Source organism: Octopus bimaculoides, chromosome 6 (assembly GCF_001194135.2).
Source record: "Octopus bimaculoides isolate UCB-OBI-ISO-001 chromosome 6, ASM119413v2, whole genome shotgun sequence".
Taxonomy (NCBI): Eukaryota; Metazoa; Mollusca; class Cephalopoda; order Octopoda; family Octopodidae; genus Octopus; species Octopus bimaculoides.
Genome location: NC_068986.1, coordinates 29,859,782 through 29,877,774, shown reverse-complemented (window position 1 = coordinate 29,877,774; position 17,993 = coordinate 29,859,782). Strand labels below are relative to the sequence as shown.

Genomic DNA, 17,993 nt, shown 5'->3' with positions numbered 1-17,993 from the left:
GAGATGTATTTGATGAAACAAATATATTGCTGAATGGCTATAGTAAGAACACTAGTACTTGTAGTTATTTCACTCCTACGATTTCTTTTCTTTTTCACAAAATGTTAGAGTAAGAACAAGAGATTGCCTAGGGGTTGGGGAACTTTTTTTAACCAATTACCTCAAAATATATTTGCCGCTGGACTGGATCCCATAAAAAACACCTTTTTGAGCATGGCCGTTGCCAGTACCGTGTGACTGGCACTCGTGCCGGTGGCATGTAAAAGCACCCACTACATTCTCGGAGTGGTTGGCGTTAGGAAGGGCATCCAGTCGTAGAAACTCTGCCAGACCAGATTGGAGCCTGGTGCAGCCTTCTGGCTTGCCAGTCTTCAGTCAAACCCATGGTTTCTACTGCTGGATACCCTTCTTAATGTCAAAGACTTTACAGAATGTACTGGGTGCTTTTTTACATGACACCTGTAGCAGTGAGGCAACTAAGTAACTCAAGACAAGATCCCTCATATGAAAGGAGAGTAGTATTAAGGGATGGAAACAGGTGTCTTGTAGTAAAGGAGAAACATGGTTACCTCAGAGAGAGAGAGAGAGAGAGAGAGAGAGAGAAAGAGCAAGGATGGTGATGATGAGATGGTAAGTGTGTGGGAGAAGTATGTCCCCAAGTTACAGAGGTAGGTATACAGTGAAGGGGACTGAAGACACATATTGTTTATGCTGATTCTAAGATGGTAAAATACATAAAGAAAATTTATAAATACTTATTAACAAAAGCTCATATTTCATCAGACATAAACAAAACAGCCATCTTACCTGGAATATGCTGGCACCAAAAGGTGTTCTCCAAGCATTCAGCAGATTATCTTTGCCAGTGCTTACAAACCATTTACCACAGTAAGCAAACTTGAGTGATAATACACAACTCTCGTGTAAATGGAGTTGATACTTATCAGCTTTGGTGTGATGCAAGACTTCAACATTACTACTTTCCATACTAGAAAATAAACCACAAAAACAAAAAATATAATAGCAATCTTATATTTGTAACAATTATGATTTCTTACATAATAATAACATTGATAACAATTATAATGGTTTCTTACATAGGCACAAGACCATAAATTAGTTCTTATTTTATTTAAGTTGGTAGGGTCAGCATCAGAATCTACCAATATCATGTGGTCAAATCGAGGATGATAAACAATTCGCATATCCTGTTATTTATAGGATTTGAGTGGCATTGTTTCATCATTAAACCTTTCAAAGATGATAATAAGAATAACACCTGGTATTGTTGCTCCTAACTAAGATGCAGTAGCCCTGGGGTCTTACATCTTCCCATTACTTAAAAGCATCAAGATTCGTTTGGGATAATCAGCCATAACATCTTTGTTGGAGTAGTTTGGGAGACACCAGCATCAGTTGATTTAATCTACCCGTGTATTTGACTGGTACTTTATCAACCCCAGAACAATGAAAAGCAGGACATGAACTCAGAATGCAGATAAATGTAATCAAAGAGTAGCTGGCATACATTCCGGTGTTCAACTGTTTCTACCAGTTCACTGTTTTTCCCAACAACAATTTTACATCTACAATGTAAGTTTACAATTACAAATTTAATTTTACATTACATTTGATAATTAATTATTACATAAACCTCTGGTGTGCTCCAGATGCATAGGAGCTCTTGTTAACTCATACCACAGATTGTTTTGTTTTTGTGAGATTATCAGACTTTCTATTGGATTCAAAGCTAACTCTTGATGGGACTCTAATAAAGTAAAGAAACTGAAGTAGTTGTCCTAGTTCTTTGCATTCCAAGTTCAAAGTGTCTTGTTCGATGTGCTGATAATTGTACAAATCCACTGTCTTGGACTTGTACTTTACTGATCCTAAATGAATTAATGGCAAAGGTAACCTCAATAGGATTTTAACTCCAGGTGTGAATATCAAGACAAATGCTACATGCATTCTATCTGATGTTCTAACGATTGCCAATTCGGATTCTGATTTAGGTGCATGGTCAGTCTTTTTTTTTTTTTTTTGAGTGGAATTTAGACAATTACAACTCCAATCATAGACAGGTACTTTATTTTATTGATTCTCAAAGGATGAAGGGCAAAGCTGATAGCAGTATCATTTGAAGTGCAAAAGGCCAGAACAAAGACCACAAGACTTTTTGTCCAGCACACTAATGATTCTGTGCATCCACCAACTTCCATAACAACAATGATGACAACAATGATAATAATAATAATAATAATAATAATAATAATAATAATAATAATAATAATAATAAGGGAGCTAGTTTTAAAATTTTGGCAGTATCTAAATTGATTCTGAAATTAGATTCCATTCATTGATCATTTTTGCCAACATCCTTTCTGTGTAAAGTCACAGTTCATTGACTCTAAGACAACAAGCTAAATATGTTCAACACTAGCTTAGGAAGTTCCTTTCTCATTTAAACTCACAGCCACCAATCACTCAGCAGGCTTTCAAATCTATTTCCATCCATCAAACCAGCAGGATTTGAAGCAGAAACACCACTGCATGTTTTCATTAGTCAGATACATCACTAAATGATAGTTATTAAGACTAATTTGACTGTATGTGTGTGTGTGTGTGTGTGTGTGTACACACACACACACACACACACAAAATAGGTTATCTTAATCATTTTAGTGCCTATTATCTACTAAATTGTAAATGAAAGATATAAAATAAACTGCTGCAGAATAAACTGACAGGTGTGATAACTGAATAAGAGGCTAGAATACTGCATTTGGAACAAACTTTTTCTCATCCTCCTTTAATATTGTATTATACATAGCAATGCTCAATTATGTAAAATTGCATTCTATAAAACATATTATTCTGTTTGTCTTAAAAAAACTAAGACAGATGCCTCCGTTCTATTCTTTTATCAGTCTCGGTCATACTGAAGTCAAACTGTGGCACTAAATTCATAAGAATGGTCAATTATGCTGACTCAGTACTTGACTGGTACTTTACTGATCTTTGAAACAGACAGGATTTATTTGACATTGCCTGCTCTGCTATCAACTACCCTGTTACAAATTCATACTTCAAAGATTCAAATGTGAGGGTGGGGGGAAGCCAAAATCAATATAATGTAAAGAAAAAAAATAAACGTTTAAAACAATACTCCTATCAATAAATTATAAAACAATGATTTGAATTAAAAGATACTTCTTGATGTACAAAAAAATTGTCTTTAAAATAAAAAGAATTATTGTAGAACAATAGAGTTGTAAATTAAACCATTCCTTTTAGAAACCGAACAGGTCACATTAAAACAAAATAGTAGACGTACCCAACGGCAAGCCATTCACCAGTTGGACAATAACCAAGGGAGAAAATCTGAGATGTAAAATCGTGTTGCTGCAGTTGTCGTCCCTGATGAAAAGATAAAAAAATAAATATGTACTTTTTTTTTTAAAGGAAAAACATTCGTGTTTTGTACACATTACCGTACGAAACTGAATTAAATATGAAATTAATTTATTAGGATAGGTTTGATTAAGTATATTTTCAATGTAAATATTATTTATTATACAGGAATCAAGCGGTAGGAAGTCTGTCCCACCCAAAATCAGTTAAGTTTGCGTGCCACATCGCACCCACCTCGAGTTTTTGCTAAGTATTACATTTTTTTTATCGTCAAAGAAAGGCTCTTTCTCGAAACGTTGAAACTTATGTCTACTTACGACATGTGAACTTTTTTTTCCAGAATAATGTACATTAGAGCATACACAAAGATGCACAGTAATTAAATAAACGACATAATTGTTTACATTTTTTCTATTTATTTCTTCTCTAGTTTATAATTGATTTTTAGATCAGATATGGGCAAGCCTTTTCGAAGGCATGTCTGTCACTAAGGTGGTGCATTGGACAGCTCTGCCCTCTCACTATTCAATGGTGTACCCTCAGATTTAGAAAATACAGTTTACAAAAATTACTACCCACCCAGAACATTCTGAAACACCCAGATCACCAAAGCCCAGTGACGGGCCTGTTTAAGAAACAGGCAGTATAAGAAATATATCATCGTCAGGTGATCTGCAGTTTGCTTATGATTGATTTAGATATTTTATAAATAAGAAGTAGACTGGTTGCCAGGTTGGGGCATGAATACAAACATATCTTTGCAGAAGGTTATGGATTTTCCTAAGGTTATCTAGCAACAGATGCAGTTCTGTCCACAGTTGAATGGTTAGCAAGCATTTTAAACAAAAATCACAGCTGCTCTAAATATAAAGTGCCTCAATTTAACAAAGCCCACCTCAAAGATCGAATTAACAAAACTAAATCCATAAGGAAAATGGACACAGAAAAAACCTATGTAAATAAAAGATCAGCAATCTGTGTCAGTTAATTTGACGGTTAGGATTGTCATTATCATTCCATGTCCACCTTTCATGCTGGCATGGCTTAGACAGTTTGATAAAATCTGATGCGTTAGGTGACTGTATCAATCTCTAATCTTTTAGTTTTGGCATTGGATAGCTTTCCTAACATCTACCACTTTCAAGAATATACTGGATGTTTATTTTATAGTACCAGCACTCATGAGGTTATCTTATAATTGGCATAAAACCTGTCCAACCAATACCTGTTTGGAGAAGTAGAAGTAAAATACTAGAGCTAACAATTAAAAAAAAGTGTTCAATCCATAAAAAAAAAACTTTCAGCCAATGTAAGTATGTGCGCGTGTATATATATATATATATATATATATATATATTATACTGTGACTATATTGGGGTACCACCTTGAAGAATTTTAGTCAAACAAGTCAATGCCGCTACTTATTTTATTAATCCCCTTTGCCAAACTGCTAAGTTATGGGGATGCAAACATATCAACACTGGTTGTCAAGCAATGGAGAGGACAAACAAGCACACATACACAGATGTGTGTGTGTGTGTGTGTACAATGGGCTTCTTTCAGTATCCATCTACAAAATCCACTCACAAGACTTTGGTTGGCCTGAGGCTATGGAAGAAGTTGTCCCAAAGTGAACCTGGAGCCATGAGGTTGCAACTTCTTACCATACAGTTACATTTTCACAAGTTAATGTGAATAGAGAAGTTTTTGCAAAGGTTGAACAAATGAGTAAAATGAAAAAGATAGTTAGCAAAAAACCAAAAGAATACACTTACTTCTCTGAGATCCCAAGATCTAACCGTATTATCCAGACCACCAGTCCAAAGCTTTGTGCCATCAGGAGAAATATCAATACAACTGGCCCCATCTGTATGTCCTTGAAACTGCCTGTATAATGCAAAAAAAAAAAAATGATTTTTTAAGAATGCATACCACTTATTTTGTAAATTCCCAACAGAAAAAAAAAATCTATAAATAATTCAGCTCATTCTATTCACACCAACATTTAATAAAAGCTATTGTTCTTTTTAAAATGGTTTGGACACACGAGAGGGTTTATCAATTTGACTAGCATATTTTATTTCATGAATTATGATGTAAGAGGTAACTAAAACAGTTGGCATTTGAAAGGGCATCTTGCTACAAAATGCTGCCTCAAAAAATCCTGGTCAACCCATACCATCAAGGAAAAGCAGACATAAAAATGCAATGTCCGTATCATTTTTATATCTACTTTTACTCTTTTACTTATTTCAGTCATTTGACTGCGGCCATGCTGGAGCACCGCCTTTAGTCGAGCAAATCGACCCCAGGACTTATTCTTTGTAAGCCTGGTACTTATTCTATCGGTCTCTTTTTGCCGAACCGCTAAGTTGGGCTTCTTTTAGTTTCCGTCTACCAAATCCACTCACAAGGCTTTGGTTGGCCTGAGGCTATAGTAGAAGACACTTGCCCAAGGTGCTACGCAGTGAGACTGAACTCGGAACCATGTGGTTGGTAAGCAAGCTACTTACCACACAGCCACTCCTGCGCCTATGTTGATAAAATTTTAACAAATAGAGAGAGAGAGGGAGAGAGAGAGAGAGGGAGAGAGAGAGAGGGAGAGAGAGAGAGAAGACTCACCTCACTAAAGTCTGATTATGCAAATCCCAAACAGCTATGTTTCCATCACTGCAACAGCTAAAGCAAACTTTAGAGTCAGGACTAATTGCAAGTGCATAACATGCAGGTGCACTCGATGTTAACTCAGCTTTGATGCGTGGCGTTGGCTAGATTTTAAAAAGTATAAAAGAATAAATAATCAATCTTTACAATAATAATATGAAGATCGAAAACATAATGAAGATATGATGTTAATACAGTAATACAGACAAGGCAGAGTAACCTTTCTAATTACAGGCTTTTGGGCCACTAAACTAAAATAATTTACAAAACATATCATACAAAGTACATCATTTATTACATTAAGTAAATCAAGGAGAAACATTAGAGTTGGACATAAAGATTATGTTGCAAAGTTTTGGTAAAATGCTAGGATTATATAACCGTAACATAATGCATGTCCAGACGAAAGTTATTAAGGGGGTATATGCATCCCCTCCACACTCACACACCAAACGCAGCAGGTCACCCATGCCTCCTAAGAAATCAATGAAACCCATTTGTTACATGAAATCAGTAATTGATAATCATATTAAAACAGCAAAGTCTTACACACATAGTCATCCTACCCATATCAGGAAGAGATATGACTAAAGTTATAGTTCAGGCTCTGACTGAGCAGACCTATGATTAAAGACTTTCCAAAGCCCATCATTTTGTTTTGAGGTACAAATGTATCTAGGATTACTTTATTCAATGTGTCATCTTTCCTTCAAGTTTTAAAAGAATGATCAGGTGATAAAACAGAATTACTGGAATTAAGGACACAGAAATTTTAATAGTTCTTTCATTACATGTCCAAATAACTTATAAACAGTAATGATTGTAATACAATGTTATTTATACATTGTCGTAATAAAGTACATGAAAATCTTATGAAATCACTGATATATTTAAGGCATTAATTTCTAATCACACTCGATTGTTCTTAGGCAAAATAAATGTTATTCTGTCTCTGTGTTTCCAACTGAAGATCAGTATCAATTTCAGTTTGGAGTTAAATAGGTAGCATTAATAAAAGTGAAGAATACTCTTACAACACCTACTCCAATAAAACCATACATGCTAATTTGAGTGACTTCTATGGCAAGCAAATTTCATTCAATGGATTCTATCTTTAAAATGGAGTACTGCATATTTGAATCAAACTGCTTAAGTAAAGATGGCGGACATTATTCAACAATTCGTGCAATACATTTGAATTTGTAAACCCATCTAGGGGTTAGCAAAGAAAACCATTCAAGTATCTTTAAAACAAAAGTAAAAAGTCCAAGTGAAAAAGTAACTCACAGCTGCTAGATCCCATATTGACAAAGTACTTGCTTCTCCCCCTACAATCAATGTTCGACCGTCTTGCAGCAGTTTGATGGACCTGATATAATTATCTCGTTGCTATAATGAGATGGATAACAAAAACAGAATATATAGATGAATAAAAAAAATAAACACAAAATCCATACAAGCATGGAAATTAATTAATTAAAATACATGGAATTAATTAACTAAAATACATGAATAGTAGTTTATTTATCCTCACAACTCTGTTTAAATATTAAACTTCAAATGTAGTGACTTAATAAACTTTAGAGCTTCATGTTTAACTTATTCATGCAATACAACTGTTATCTTTTTGAGAATATATAGCATCAGAAGATAATTACCAAACAATCAAGTTGTGATATTGGATTTTTGTTTCCTGACTGACCGATATCCCATACTTTAACACAGCCCTGAAAAAAGAAACAAACAACATGAAAATATCTTCAACAGAGAAACTTCATCTTAAAGTAATACAAGCTGAAAATGGAAATCTTGTAACTGAGCACACAAGTGCATTCATACACACATGATTTATCACAACTTACATCAGTTGTCAAAATTTGGAAATAGTGCAGACAGTTAAAAATAATTCAGGTCAACAAATTAGAGTAGGAAATTTAAAAAATGTGTTGCTAATTAGAAACAATTTGATAAAGCACAAAATGTATGCTTGTAACAAATTAAGGTGCACGAAAGCCTAGATACCTTAAACATCGTGAGAAAATAACCAATATTTTTAAACATAAAACTATAAAGTTATCTGAGAGGTTCACTGAAAAAATTTATTATCTCAATGTTTTATAAAGCATGTAAGATTTTCTGAAGCTAATAAGGAGGCTCTTTCACACAAATTTGGATTCACTTTAACCCTTTAGCATTTAAACCAGCCACATCCAACCCAAATATTCTTCTTATTTTATGTTCAAAACCAGCCAGATCAGGCCTCTCACAACTACCCTACAATGTCATTCAAGAAACAACAATCACACCATCAAAATCTCGAAGCTACAAGATAATGCTTGATTAATTTAAAACAATGTAAATTAAGAAGTACTACACTGGACAGCAGAAAAATCTGAATGCTAAATGGTTAACGCACATCCTTCAGAGATTGTTATAGTTGAGATGTAAATGAATACAGAGAAGAGTAGATCATGGCTCTAAATGCTGCTGGGGCATATATTTTACAAAACATCTGCGGATTGTGATAAGGCAATATAAGAGTGCTGGTCTGTCATTTAGCGCCAGGTCAACTCTTCACAAACAGACTTATGATCAAAAATATTCCAGCCACAAATGTCCCAGAGTATCTGGGACTATATTATTCAATGTGTCATTTTTAAGGCAGTAGGATACAACTAAAGATTTGACTGCTATTTCTAGTAGGTTGGATGACCATGTAGCAGTTTCCTTATTGACTTTCAGTGCTGATATTAGCGAAGTTAATAAAAGTGTTGGAATAATTTATTCATTAAAAATGTTCTTTACAAGAGTTATTGAACTACCAAGTAGAATATTCCCCAAGACAAACATACTACAATTTAAGAAATTCAATCTAATTTGACTTCTGATATAATATATAATAGTAATTAACATACAAGATCCTCTATTAGTGATGGTGAATTGGAAAACTGTTGGCAAAATTATGTTGCTATATAAACATTTGTAGCAACTGTTTATCTGACACTTAATCTAGTTACACACGCCAATCAAGAACAGAAAAATAAACTGACTTTTCAAGAGTGAGTTTGCCTATTTTCTGCTGTACTTTGATTACACTCAAAACACATTACCACATCAAGCTAAAATAACTTATATGTTTAGTATAGAAACTGGTGATTTTCTCTGTTGTGGGTCCCGAGTAACAAAGGACTACAAAACTAGGTGATAATTTTGATACTCAGTCAACCCATGGCAAAAAACAGGTATAATTGATAACATGAAGAAAGACTTTCCTCAATATGAAAGGAAATTTTTGTTCAAGATAAATGTTTGTGTAACATAACAACAACAGCTGCTGTTGGCACTCCGTCGCTTACGACGTCAAGGGTTCCAGTTGATCCGATCAACGGAACAGCCAGCTCGTGAAATTAACGTGCAAGTGGCTGAGCACTCCACAGACACGTGTACCCTTAACGTAGTTCTCGGGGATATTCAGCGTGACACAGTGTGACAAGGCTGGCTCTTTGAATTACAGGCACAGGAGAAACAGGAAGTAAGAGTGAGAGAATATTGTAGTGATAGAGTACAGCAGGGTTCGCCATCATCCCCTGCCGGAGCCTTGTGGAGCTTTAGGTGTTTTCACTCAAACACTCACAACGCCCGGTCTGGGAATCAAAACCGCGATCCTGTGACCACGAGTCCGCTGCCCTAACCACTGGGCGATTGCGCCTCCACAACAACAACAGCAAAGAAGCTAGAATACACTGATGATAATTTTCAAGGTCTTACCTTTCCTCCAGTATACACATGCCTAGTGGGGTTGCTGATAGTCACAGCACACACAACCTCTCCATGATTTAAGGTATTGATTTGTCGAGCATGTCTAGGGATTCCTGGCCCTATCAATGCATCTGGGGGAAATGGAACTGGTTGCATTTGACCATCAGCATTCACATGATATGAGTAAGCACTAAATGGAGAAATATAAAAAAACAACAATGATATAAGTAGTATGATAAGATTTTTAACATGGTTACAAGGTTACACCATTTAGGAAAAAGGATTGAAGTTGTTCAAATTGAATTCCAGTACATAACTTAATCCAATTGTGACCATCCTGTCATTCAGACTGTGTTATTGAAGACAACATTATTCAGTGTGTTCCTCAATTTTAAAAATATTAGGTATAGGCAAGATTGCATGGTTAAAAGGTTTGCTTCAGAACCATGTCTTTTCAGGTTCAATCCCATTTTGGGGTTCCCTTAATCAATGTTTTGCTGGTACCATGTAAGAAGCACTCAGCACACTCTGAAAAGTGATTGGTATAAGGAAGGGCACCCGGCAATATTGCACAAATCTTAACAAAATCTTATATGGACCCACCACAACAGTCAATTGGACACTGGTACACTCATTTGCTCATTTTAATACTTTCAAAACTGACAGTTTAGATTATAAGTTTTTCCTTGGTCAATGTTTTTTATATATTTGAACTGTTTGGAATTAATAGAGATTTGTTATAAAATATATGTGTGTGTATATATATATATATATATATATATATATATATATATATATATATATATATAGTTCATTGAACTCAATTTACATTTCCTGAATAGATTCTTCTCAATACCAACATTTTTAACTCACAAAAGTAAGAAAAAACATGAGAATTGTGTGTACTTACGGTTTCCCACTTTGAAATCCACTAAAAGATGGCATTCTCATGTGGCCATGTGGATCAAATCCCCCCTGAAAACATAAAATATATAAAAACCAATAATTAAATGGAAGTTTTGATTGGAATAAGGAAAAAATACAAATGAATTTCTAAAACAAAGAGACAGACAGACAGACAGACAGACGTCAAAGCAATAATAATTTCAGTCATGATTTTGTAGTGAAGGCACATGGCTCAGTGGTTAGAGCGTCGGGCTCACAATCTGTGTGTTGTGTTCTTGAGCAAGACACTTTATTTCATGTTGCTCCAGTTCACTCAACTGTAGAAATGAATTGCAACATCACTGGTGCAAAAATGTATTGACCTTTGCCTTTCCCTTGGATAATATTGGTGGAGTGAAGAGGGGAAACTGGTATGCATGAGTGACTGGTCATCCATAAATGACCTTGCCTGGACTTGTGCCTCAGAGAGAACTTTCTAGGTGCAATCCGATGGTCATTCATGAGGGGGGGGGGGTCTTTACCCTTTTATCAATGATTTTTAGACCATAATATTAGATGAAATCTTGTTCAATGATAAACTATACATGGATAGAAAAGAAGAATTTACATTAAATTCAATAAGCAATATAATCTACAATGGCCCAGTGGTTAGGGCAGCGGACTCGCGGTTTCGATTCCCAGACCGGGCATTGTGAATGTTTATTGAGCAAAAACACCTAAAGCTCCACAAGGCTCCGGCAGGGTATGGTGGCAAACCCTGCTGTGCTCTTTCACCACAACTTTCTCTCACTCTTACTTCCTGTTTCTGTTGTACCTGTATTTCAAAGGGTCAGCCTTGTCACACTGTGTCACGCTGAATATCCCTGAGAACTACGTTATGGGTACATGTGTCTGTGGCGTGCTCAACCACTTGCACGTTAATTTCATGAGCAGGCTGTTCTGTTGATCCGATCAACTGGAACCCTCGACATCGTAAGCGACGGAGTCCCAACAACATATTTCACATAATTAGCAGCATGTCTTCATCTGTCTATATTCCTGCTTTGGAGATTCATTATATCTGAATTCGGAAAAACTTATGGTTTGTTTAATTGGCTGAGATATAATACCTTCAGTATGTATTTTATGGAAACATCAACAGGTAGTTTAGTTAGATGAATATTGAATAAGAAATGTAAAGCAGTTTAACTGTCTATACATAAAGGGTGTATATGTGTATGTATTTATATGTTAATTGTTTTATTTATTAATCGATAAAAGGAGCATATTTTACTTATATAACCCCTTTCAACATAGTTATACAAGAATATTTATCACCTGTGGATTTTTACACAGGTATGCACAAGTATAAATATCAATCAACCAAGTCATGATAAAATACTTTCGATAGCCAGTGTGTGTGTGGGGGGAGGAGCACAAATCTTAAGAGTTCCTGTCCAAAACTCATTGTTTTTATTAGAGTTTTATATGTGAAACTATAGCACATTTACAGATTGTACAAGTTAAAATGTTTAGACAATTAATTGGCACCATATCCACTGGTATCCACACAGAGAAAAAGAAAGGGATTCAACAATTCCCAAATTAAGGATTTGAATAATGTTTAAGGGCAATGCTGTTATTTAAAAGAGAAAAGGAAAGAAGAAAAGAAAGAGTTAAAAAGAGAAATGCCCTCATCAATATTGATCGGATGTTGCAAATCATTGAGCTGAAAACTACATTGATTGGATTCTTGCCTAATCGTCAGAATAAAGATATGGTGAAACTTAACTAAATTAGCGAGAAGAGAAGGTGGAAAAGGAAGTTGGATGAGAAAAGTGATTATTATACAGTTGGAAGTCCTGGTAGGTACAACAAGCAATATTGAATTACAACCCACCTGACAGGATGTGGCAACAGAGAGATTGGATATTGCCAAATTCAATTATACCGTAGATCAAAGGCCATTAACATCCATTAGAATATTGTTATTTTGGCCAAATCAAAAACAGAAATAGCAAGTGCTGAATATGTAGTGATTATGAAGAGACGATAGAGCATATAGATGCCTTAACTAGCCTATGAACGAGGTCCATGCACACACACACACACACACACACACCAACTGATATGACATTGTTAGGCACTTTGTACATATAAACATTGGCAGCACTATCAAATTGACACAGAGGAAATGTGAATCTTCCCTCCATATACACATCACAATAGAAAATGACAAACTTCAATACTTTATAACATGCCAATTTACAAAACACAAAGCAGTAAAATTAAACTCATTACAATGCTACAATTTACTGAGAAAGAATAACTGTCTGAATAAATAACTCCATCTAGTTTTTGTTTTACAGTTCTGGGATGAAAGGACAAGTTAACCCCAGTAAGATTTGAAATTACAAATTACAACCTTATACTGTGAGGTACCTAATCTATGTTAGTCAACTCAAACATAATAATAATTGTTAGACAGATCAAAGTGCCAAGTACTACAAATTTATAATTGTTTAAAATATTGGCCATGTAAATATTGAAATCAAGTGATGTTTGCTGGCTCCATTCTTTAAATTGTAGAGGACAGATATCAGCTAAAGTGTAATTTAATAGCCTACAAACATTTATCCATCGCTAGAAACAAAATATTTAAATGAAATATTTTTGAGTAGATCTCAATGCAAAACCGAGAAAAAATATAAGGTGGATGGCCGTTTCACACTGCTGTGATATGCAATTATGTGAAAAAGGTAGTCAGCAATCATTAGGTAAATTGGAATATTATTATTTACTTAATATCACCATCATCTTTCCCTCTCTCTGTGCCAGCCTATCTTCATCTATAACTTTATCTCTCTTTTCTTTTCCAATAGGGGCAGCCCTCTCAACTAGCATAAAGCCACCTCCCTAAATACTACTTCCACTCCCAGTCAAGGGTTTTCATCTTGCAAGTTACTTGGTGATCCTATTGGCACTGCTGCCATGTAAAAAAGCACCCAGTACACTTTGTGAAGTTAGGAAGGGCACCTAGCAATAGAAACCAAGTCAAAGTAGACAAATAGAACATGATGCAGCTCCCTAGCTTGCCAGCACTTGTCAAATCACCCAACCCATGTCAGTATGGGAAACAGATGTTAAATGATGATGGAGTCATTATTTGGAGATTTTTCATTCAAGAAGGTGTAAATAAAAGACTTACCATTGGTCCTCTGGAATAACTATTGGATGATATACTATTATGAAGCATGTTATTACTGTAAGCTCCAGGACTGAGTTCAGCTGAAATTGCGTGACTAGCATGTGGCATGAATGGGTACGCGCCTGAAACATATGGAAATTCTACACATAAAAAGGTCATCATGCTGATACTTAAGTCTGGGAGGCAGAGATTTCACAAAGACAACATCAATGTTTGTAATACAAAACTTGTAAAACTTACTTAAAGGAGGTGCTTTTGCTATAGGTTTTAGCCCACTGGAGGGGCCGGGTGTGACACTGCCGGAACTGGTAGGGGTTATTGACTTTGATACAGGTGTTCCAGATTTGTCATTCTGCAATGGAATTAAAAGTGGGTATGGATTTAAAGGAATTTTGGACTGATAAATTCTGATGCATATTAGAGGAAAATTTTAAACTAAAACTTCCCTTACTACCTGCATTTCACCGACTTTGGTAAAGCATTATCTTGTCGAGACATTTTAAAGCGATGCCTTACAATGACATTATGTTTTAGATTGTCTTCAATGATCACAGCAGGATAAAGCTGAACTTATTTTCTATATGTGAAAATTGAGTGCAGATTTTTCAAAATATATACAATTCTAATTTTATATGCCTCATACATACACTAAATGACAATGAAATTAACATTAATGTTCAGCTATATAAATATGCACGGATACATACATATACTACATACATTTTATAAACACAGATCTATATACGTATGTATAAATATATGCACGTGCATGTGTACACACAATTACAAATGTTATTGAGACAAGTATATAAAGAATAGTTTAATTCTAAGATGCACATACCTCTTTATGTTTTGAAGATGAAGCTGTGCTTGCATGTGATGATGAATCGCTTCGTGGACTACTTCTGTCGTCTTTTTTATGAGCATCTTTCATAACTTTTTCTCTAGGTGATAAATCTCCATTTACAGGTGATGTGTCCTGAGACAGGGAGAAAGGATGACTGATTAGGTTTTCTTTTTATCTATTACATTGTAGCAATGACAAACAAACATTAAAAAAAAAACCCAAAAACAATAGACAAATGTTTTATTGGAGATTAAACAGCTTTCCATTTAACACAAAGTTTTCGTTAGAATTTCTATATCCTGGTTAGGGCTGTGGTGGTATTGAGCAGACCAAGCTGAACCCATTCGGCATTGGTTCATTCCACGTTCCTACTAAGTTACCCAGTAAAACCTGCAGAACTATCTACAGTGAAATATTATAGAAAACATTAAAATTTTTATGACAGAAGGCAAACTGTTTTCATTTTCCCTACTATATTTTGGAACAAATGATTCACTGTCAATGTGCCATAGAGTCCTTAGTCAAAGATCAGCCTATAGTATATCTAGTCTGTTGAATATGGGCTGTTGCTCTCAAGCACAATTCCAAGTCTTAACTGACAGAATATTTCTAGATCATTCAATTCTTAAATTCATATCTTATAAAAGAAAGAAAAAAAACAATAGGAAGCTGCTTCTTCTTCTTCATCGTTTAACGTCCGCTTTCTATGCTAGCATGGGTTGGACGATTTGACTGAGGACTGGTGAACCAGATGGCTACACCAGGCTCCAATCTGATTTGGCAGAGTTTCTACAGCTGGATTCCCTTCGTAACGCCAACCACTCCGAGAGTGTAGTGGGTGCTTTTACGTGCCACCGGCACGAAGGCCAGTCAGGCAGTATTGGCAACGGCCATGCTCAAAATGGTGTATTTTATGTGCCAAGCTGAATAAAGGAAAATTCTACCAGTAAATCATAGAACAAAATTTTCTTTTTTTTCCTGCCCCAGAAATTTCACAAACATCCATTTAAACTGATGAGATTCAATATAGGAAAAAAATTAAAAGAAAAAGGAGTAACAGTTAACTTGTGCTACAACCATTTTGGATCTTCGTCTCAATCAACTGAAGCCCGTAGGTCTTCAGACAAGAATATGTTTCACAACCAACTGATTAACCAGCAAGCTGTCTGCAACATCACTGGTGGTAAAGGTTAGAAAGTAAATGAAAACGAAGATAATAAACTAATAACACAACTCATCTTCAACTCAGCATCAGTATTGATGGGAGAAAAAGTTACCTTAGGAATCATTAAAAAAAAAAAAAATTGCACAATCAAAAATAAATGCTAAATGGCTCAATGTCCCACAACATATTTCCCCTAGAAACTGTCTATTCTTTTTTCTATCTTTTATAGTTTTAGTAAACTACATATTCTTTTTATTTTCTTTATTTTTTTTTACTCTTTTATTTGTTTCAATCATTTGACTGTGGCCATGCTGGAGCATTGCCTTTAGTCGAACAAATCGACCCCAGGACTTATTCTTTGTAAACCTGGTATTTATTCTATCAGTCTGCTTTGCTGAACTGCTAAGTTACGGGGACATAAACACACCAGCATTGGTTGTCAAGCGATGGTGAGGGGACAGACACAGACACACACATATACATATATATATGCACACACACACACACGACAGGCTTCTTTCAGTTTCTGTCTACTGAATCCACTCACAAGGCTTTGGTCAGCCTGAGGCTATAGTAGAAGACACTTGCCCAAGGTGCCACGCAGTGGGACTGAACCTGGAACCATGTGGTAGGTAAGCAAGCTACTAACCACACAGCCACTCCTGCGCCCATGATTGTCTTTTTTTTTTTTTTTTTTTTTTTTTTTTTTTTTCCTGAGAGAAATTTGTTTTGAATTTTATGCTAATGTAAAAGAAGTAAAGATTAAATTAGATTAAAGAATTATTGGCTACAGAAGAAGACTTATGAGGTATAGAATTTGATTGACATGGGGAGAAGGATGGTGTAATACTCACTTCTGCTACATCAACTACGAGATCTTGGTCACTCTTCTCGCCATCACTATCCTAACCAAGATAGAAATGAAGGTAAATTTTTTTTTAGATTTTAACATCAAAAAGCTAGAAGAAGCACAAATATAATTTAACAGTTATAAAAATATTGCAAAGAAAAACAGAATCTTGAAACTAATAAGACCAGCCAGCCAAAATTTTTTTTTAACAATGAGCCACCATTAGTGGTATTATAGCCAGATAAATACAGATAGATTCCAATGAAACAAAAATATGAGATATATGTTATGAATATTATACAAAATTATACGTGTATGGCTGATTTATGCTTGTGTTATTTCTTTACTACCCACAGAGGGGACAAACAAGGACAGAGAAACACGGATTAAGTCGATTATATCGACTCCAGTGCATAACTGGTACTTATTTAATCGACCCCGAAAGGATGAAAGGCAAAGTCGACCTCGACGGAATTTGAACTCAGAACGTAGTGGCAGACAAAATACGGCTAAACATTTCGCCCGGTGTGCTAACGTTTCTGCCAGCTCGCCGCCTTGTGTGTAAAGGTAGGTTTATTCATGTAGGTGTAAGTCTTTAATTCTATGGCAGGAAATTAAGAAAATGAAATATTCTGTCCATTTCTTGTCTCTCACTTTCACACACTCACTCAAATGATATCTAAGTTCCTCAGGAGAAATGTGCAGTTCACATAGTCACTTACATTGGGTTTCTCTTCTGCTCTTCGCTTTTTTGAGCTGTCATTTACTTCAGGGGACCTACTTCGATGTCTATACTTGTCACGATCAGCTGGTGATGCGGATGCTCTCTACAGAAAAGAAAAAGAAAAGAGAAAAAAAAGACATATTTGAAGGATCTTTGGAAACAATGCTAAAGATATATAGCATTTGCTAGGTTGCATGCTGAGGGTCATTTAACTTTAAAACTACTTCACTTGTAGAACGATACCCACTGGGTGGAAACCAAGCAAGGAAACAAAAAAAAAAAAAAATACATATAGGCATAGGGGAAAAAAAAAAAAAAATCAAAAATCCAATTCAGTTTCAGACTTCACAGGAGAAATCGAATGGAAGAACAAGTATAGAATACAAAAATAAAGCAAAAACTCATTCATAATTCACATCTACGTTGCTTATTTCTTTAATTATTATTATTACTATTATTATTATTATTATTATTATTATT

General features: G+C 35.2%; 1 protein-coding gene across 1 annotated transcript in view; it reads right to left on the bottom strand.

Moving 5' to 3' along the window:
* Positions 1-170: 170 nt before the first annotated feature.
* The window catches only part of LOC106882282 (transducin-like enhancer protein 4), a 100,251-nt gene continuing 82,428 nt past the window's right edge, over positions 171-17,993 (bottom strand). The window contains exons 12-24 of the mRNA XM_052968431.1: positions 17,512-17,616; positions 16,794-16,844; positions 14,769-14,906; positions 14,168-14,279; positions 13,928-14,067; positions 10,745-10,809; positions 9,844-10,024; positions 7,734-7,802; positions 7,363-7,464; positions 6,034-6,179; positions 5,187-5,298; positions 3,335-3,417; positions 171-988 (exon numbers count right to left, since the gene is read on the bottom strand). Coding sequence (XP_052824391.1) covers positions 718-988; positions 3,335-3,417; positions 5,187-5,298; positions 6,034-6,179; positions 7,363-7,464; positions 7,734-7,802; positions 9,844-10,024; positions 10,745-10,809; positions 13,928-14,067; positions 14,168-14,279; positions 14,769-14,906; positions 16,794-16,844; positions 17,512-17,616 — 1,575 coding nt within the window. The 3' untranslated portion in view covers positions 171-717. The remainder of the gene's footprint in view (positions 989-3,334; positions 3,418-5,186; positions 5,299-6,033; positions 6,180-7,362; positions 7,465-7,733; positions 7,803-9,843; positions 10,025-10,744; positions 10,810-13,927; positions 14,068-14,167; positions 14,280-14,768; positions 14,907-16,793; positions 16,845-17,511; positions 17,617-17,993) is intronic.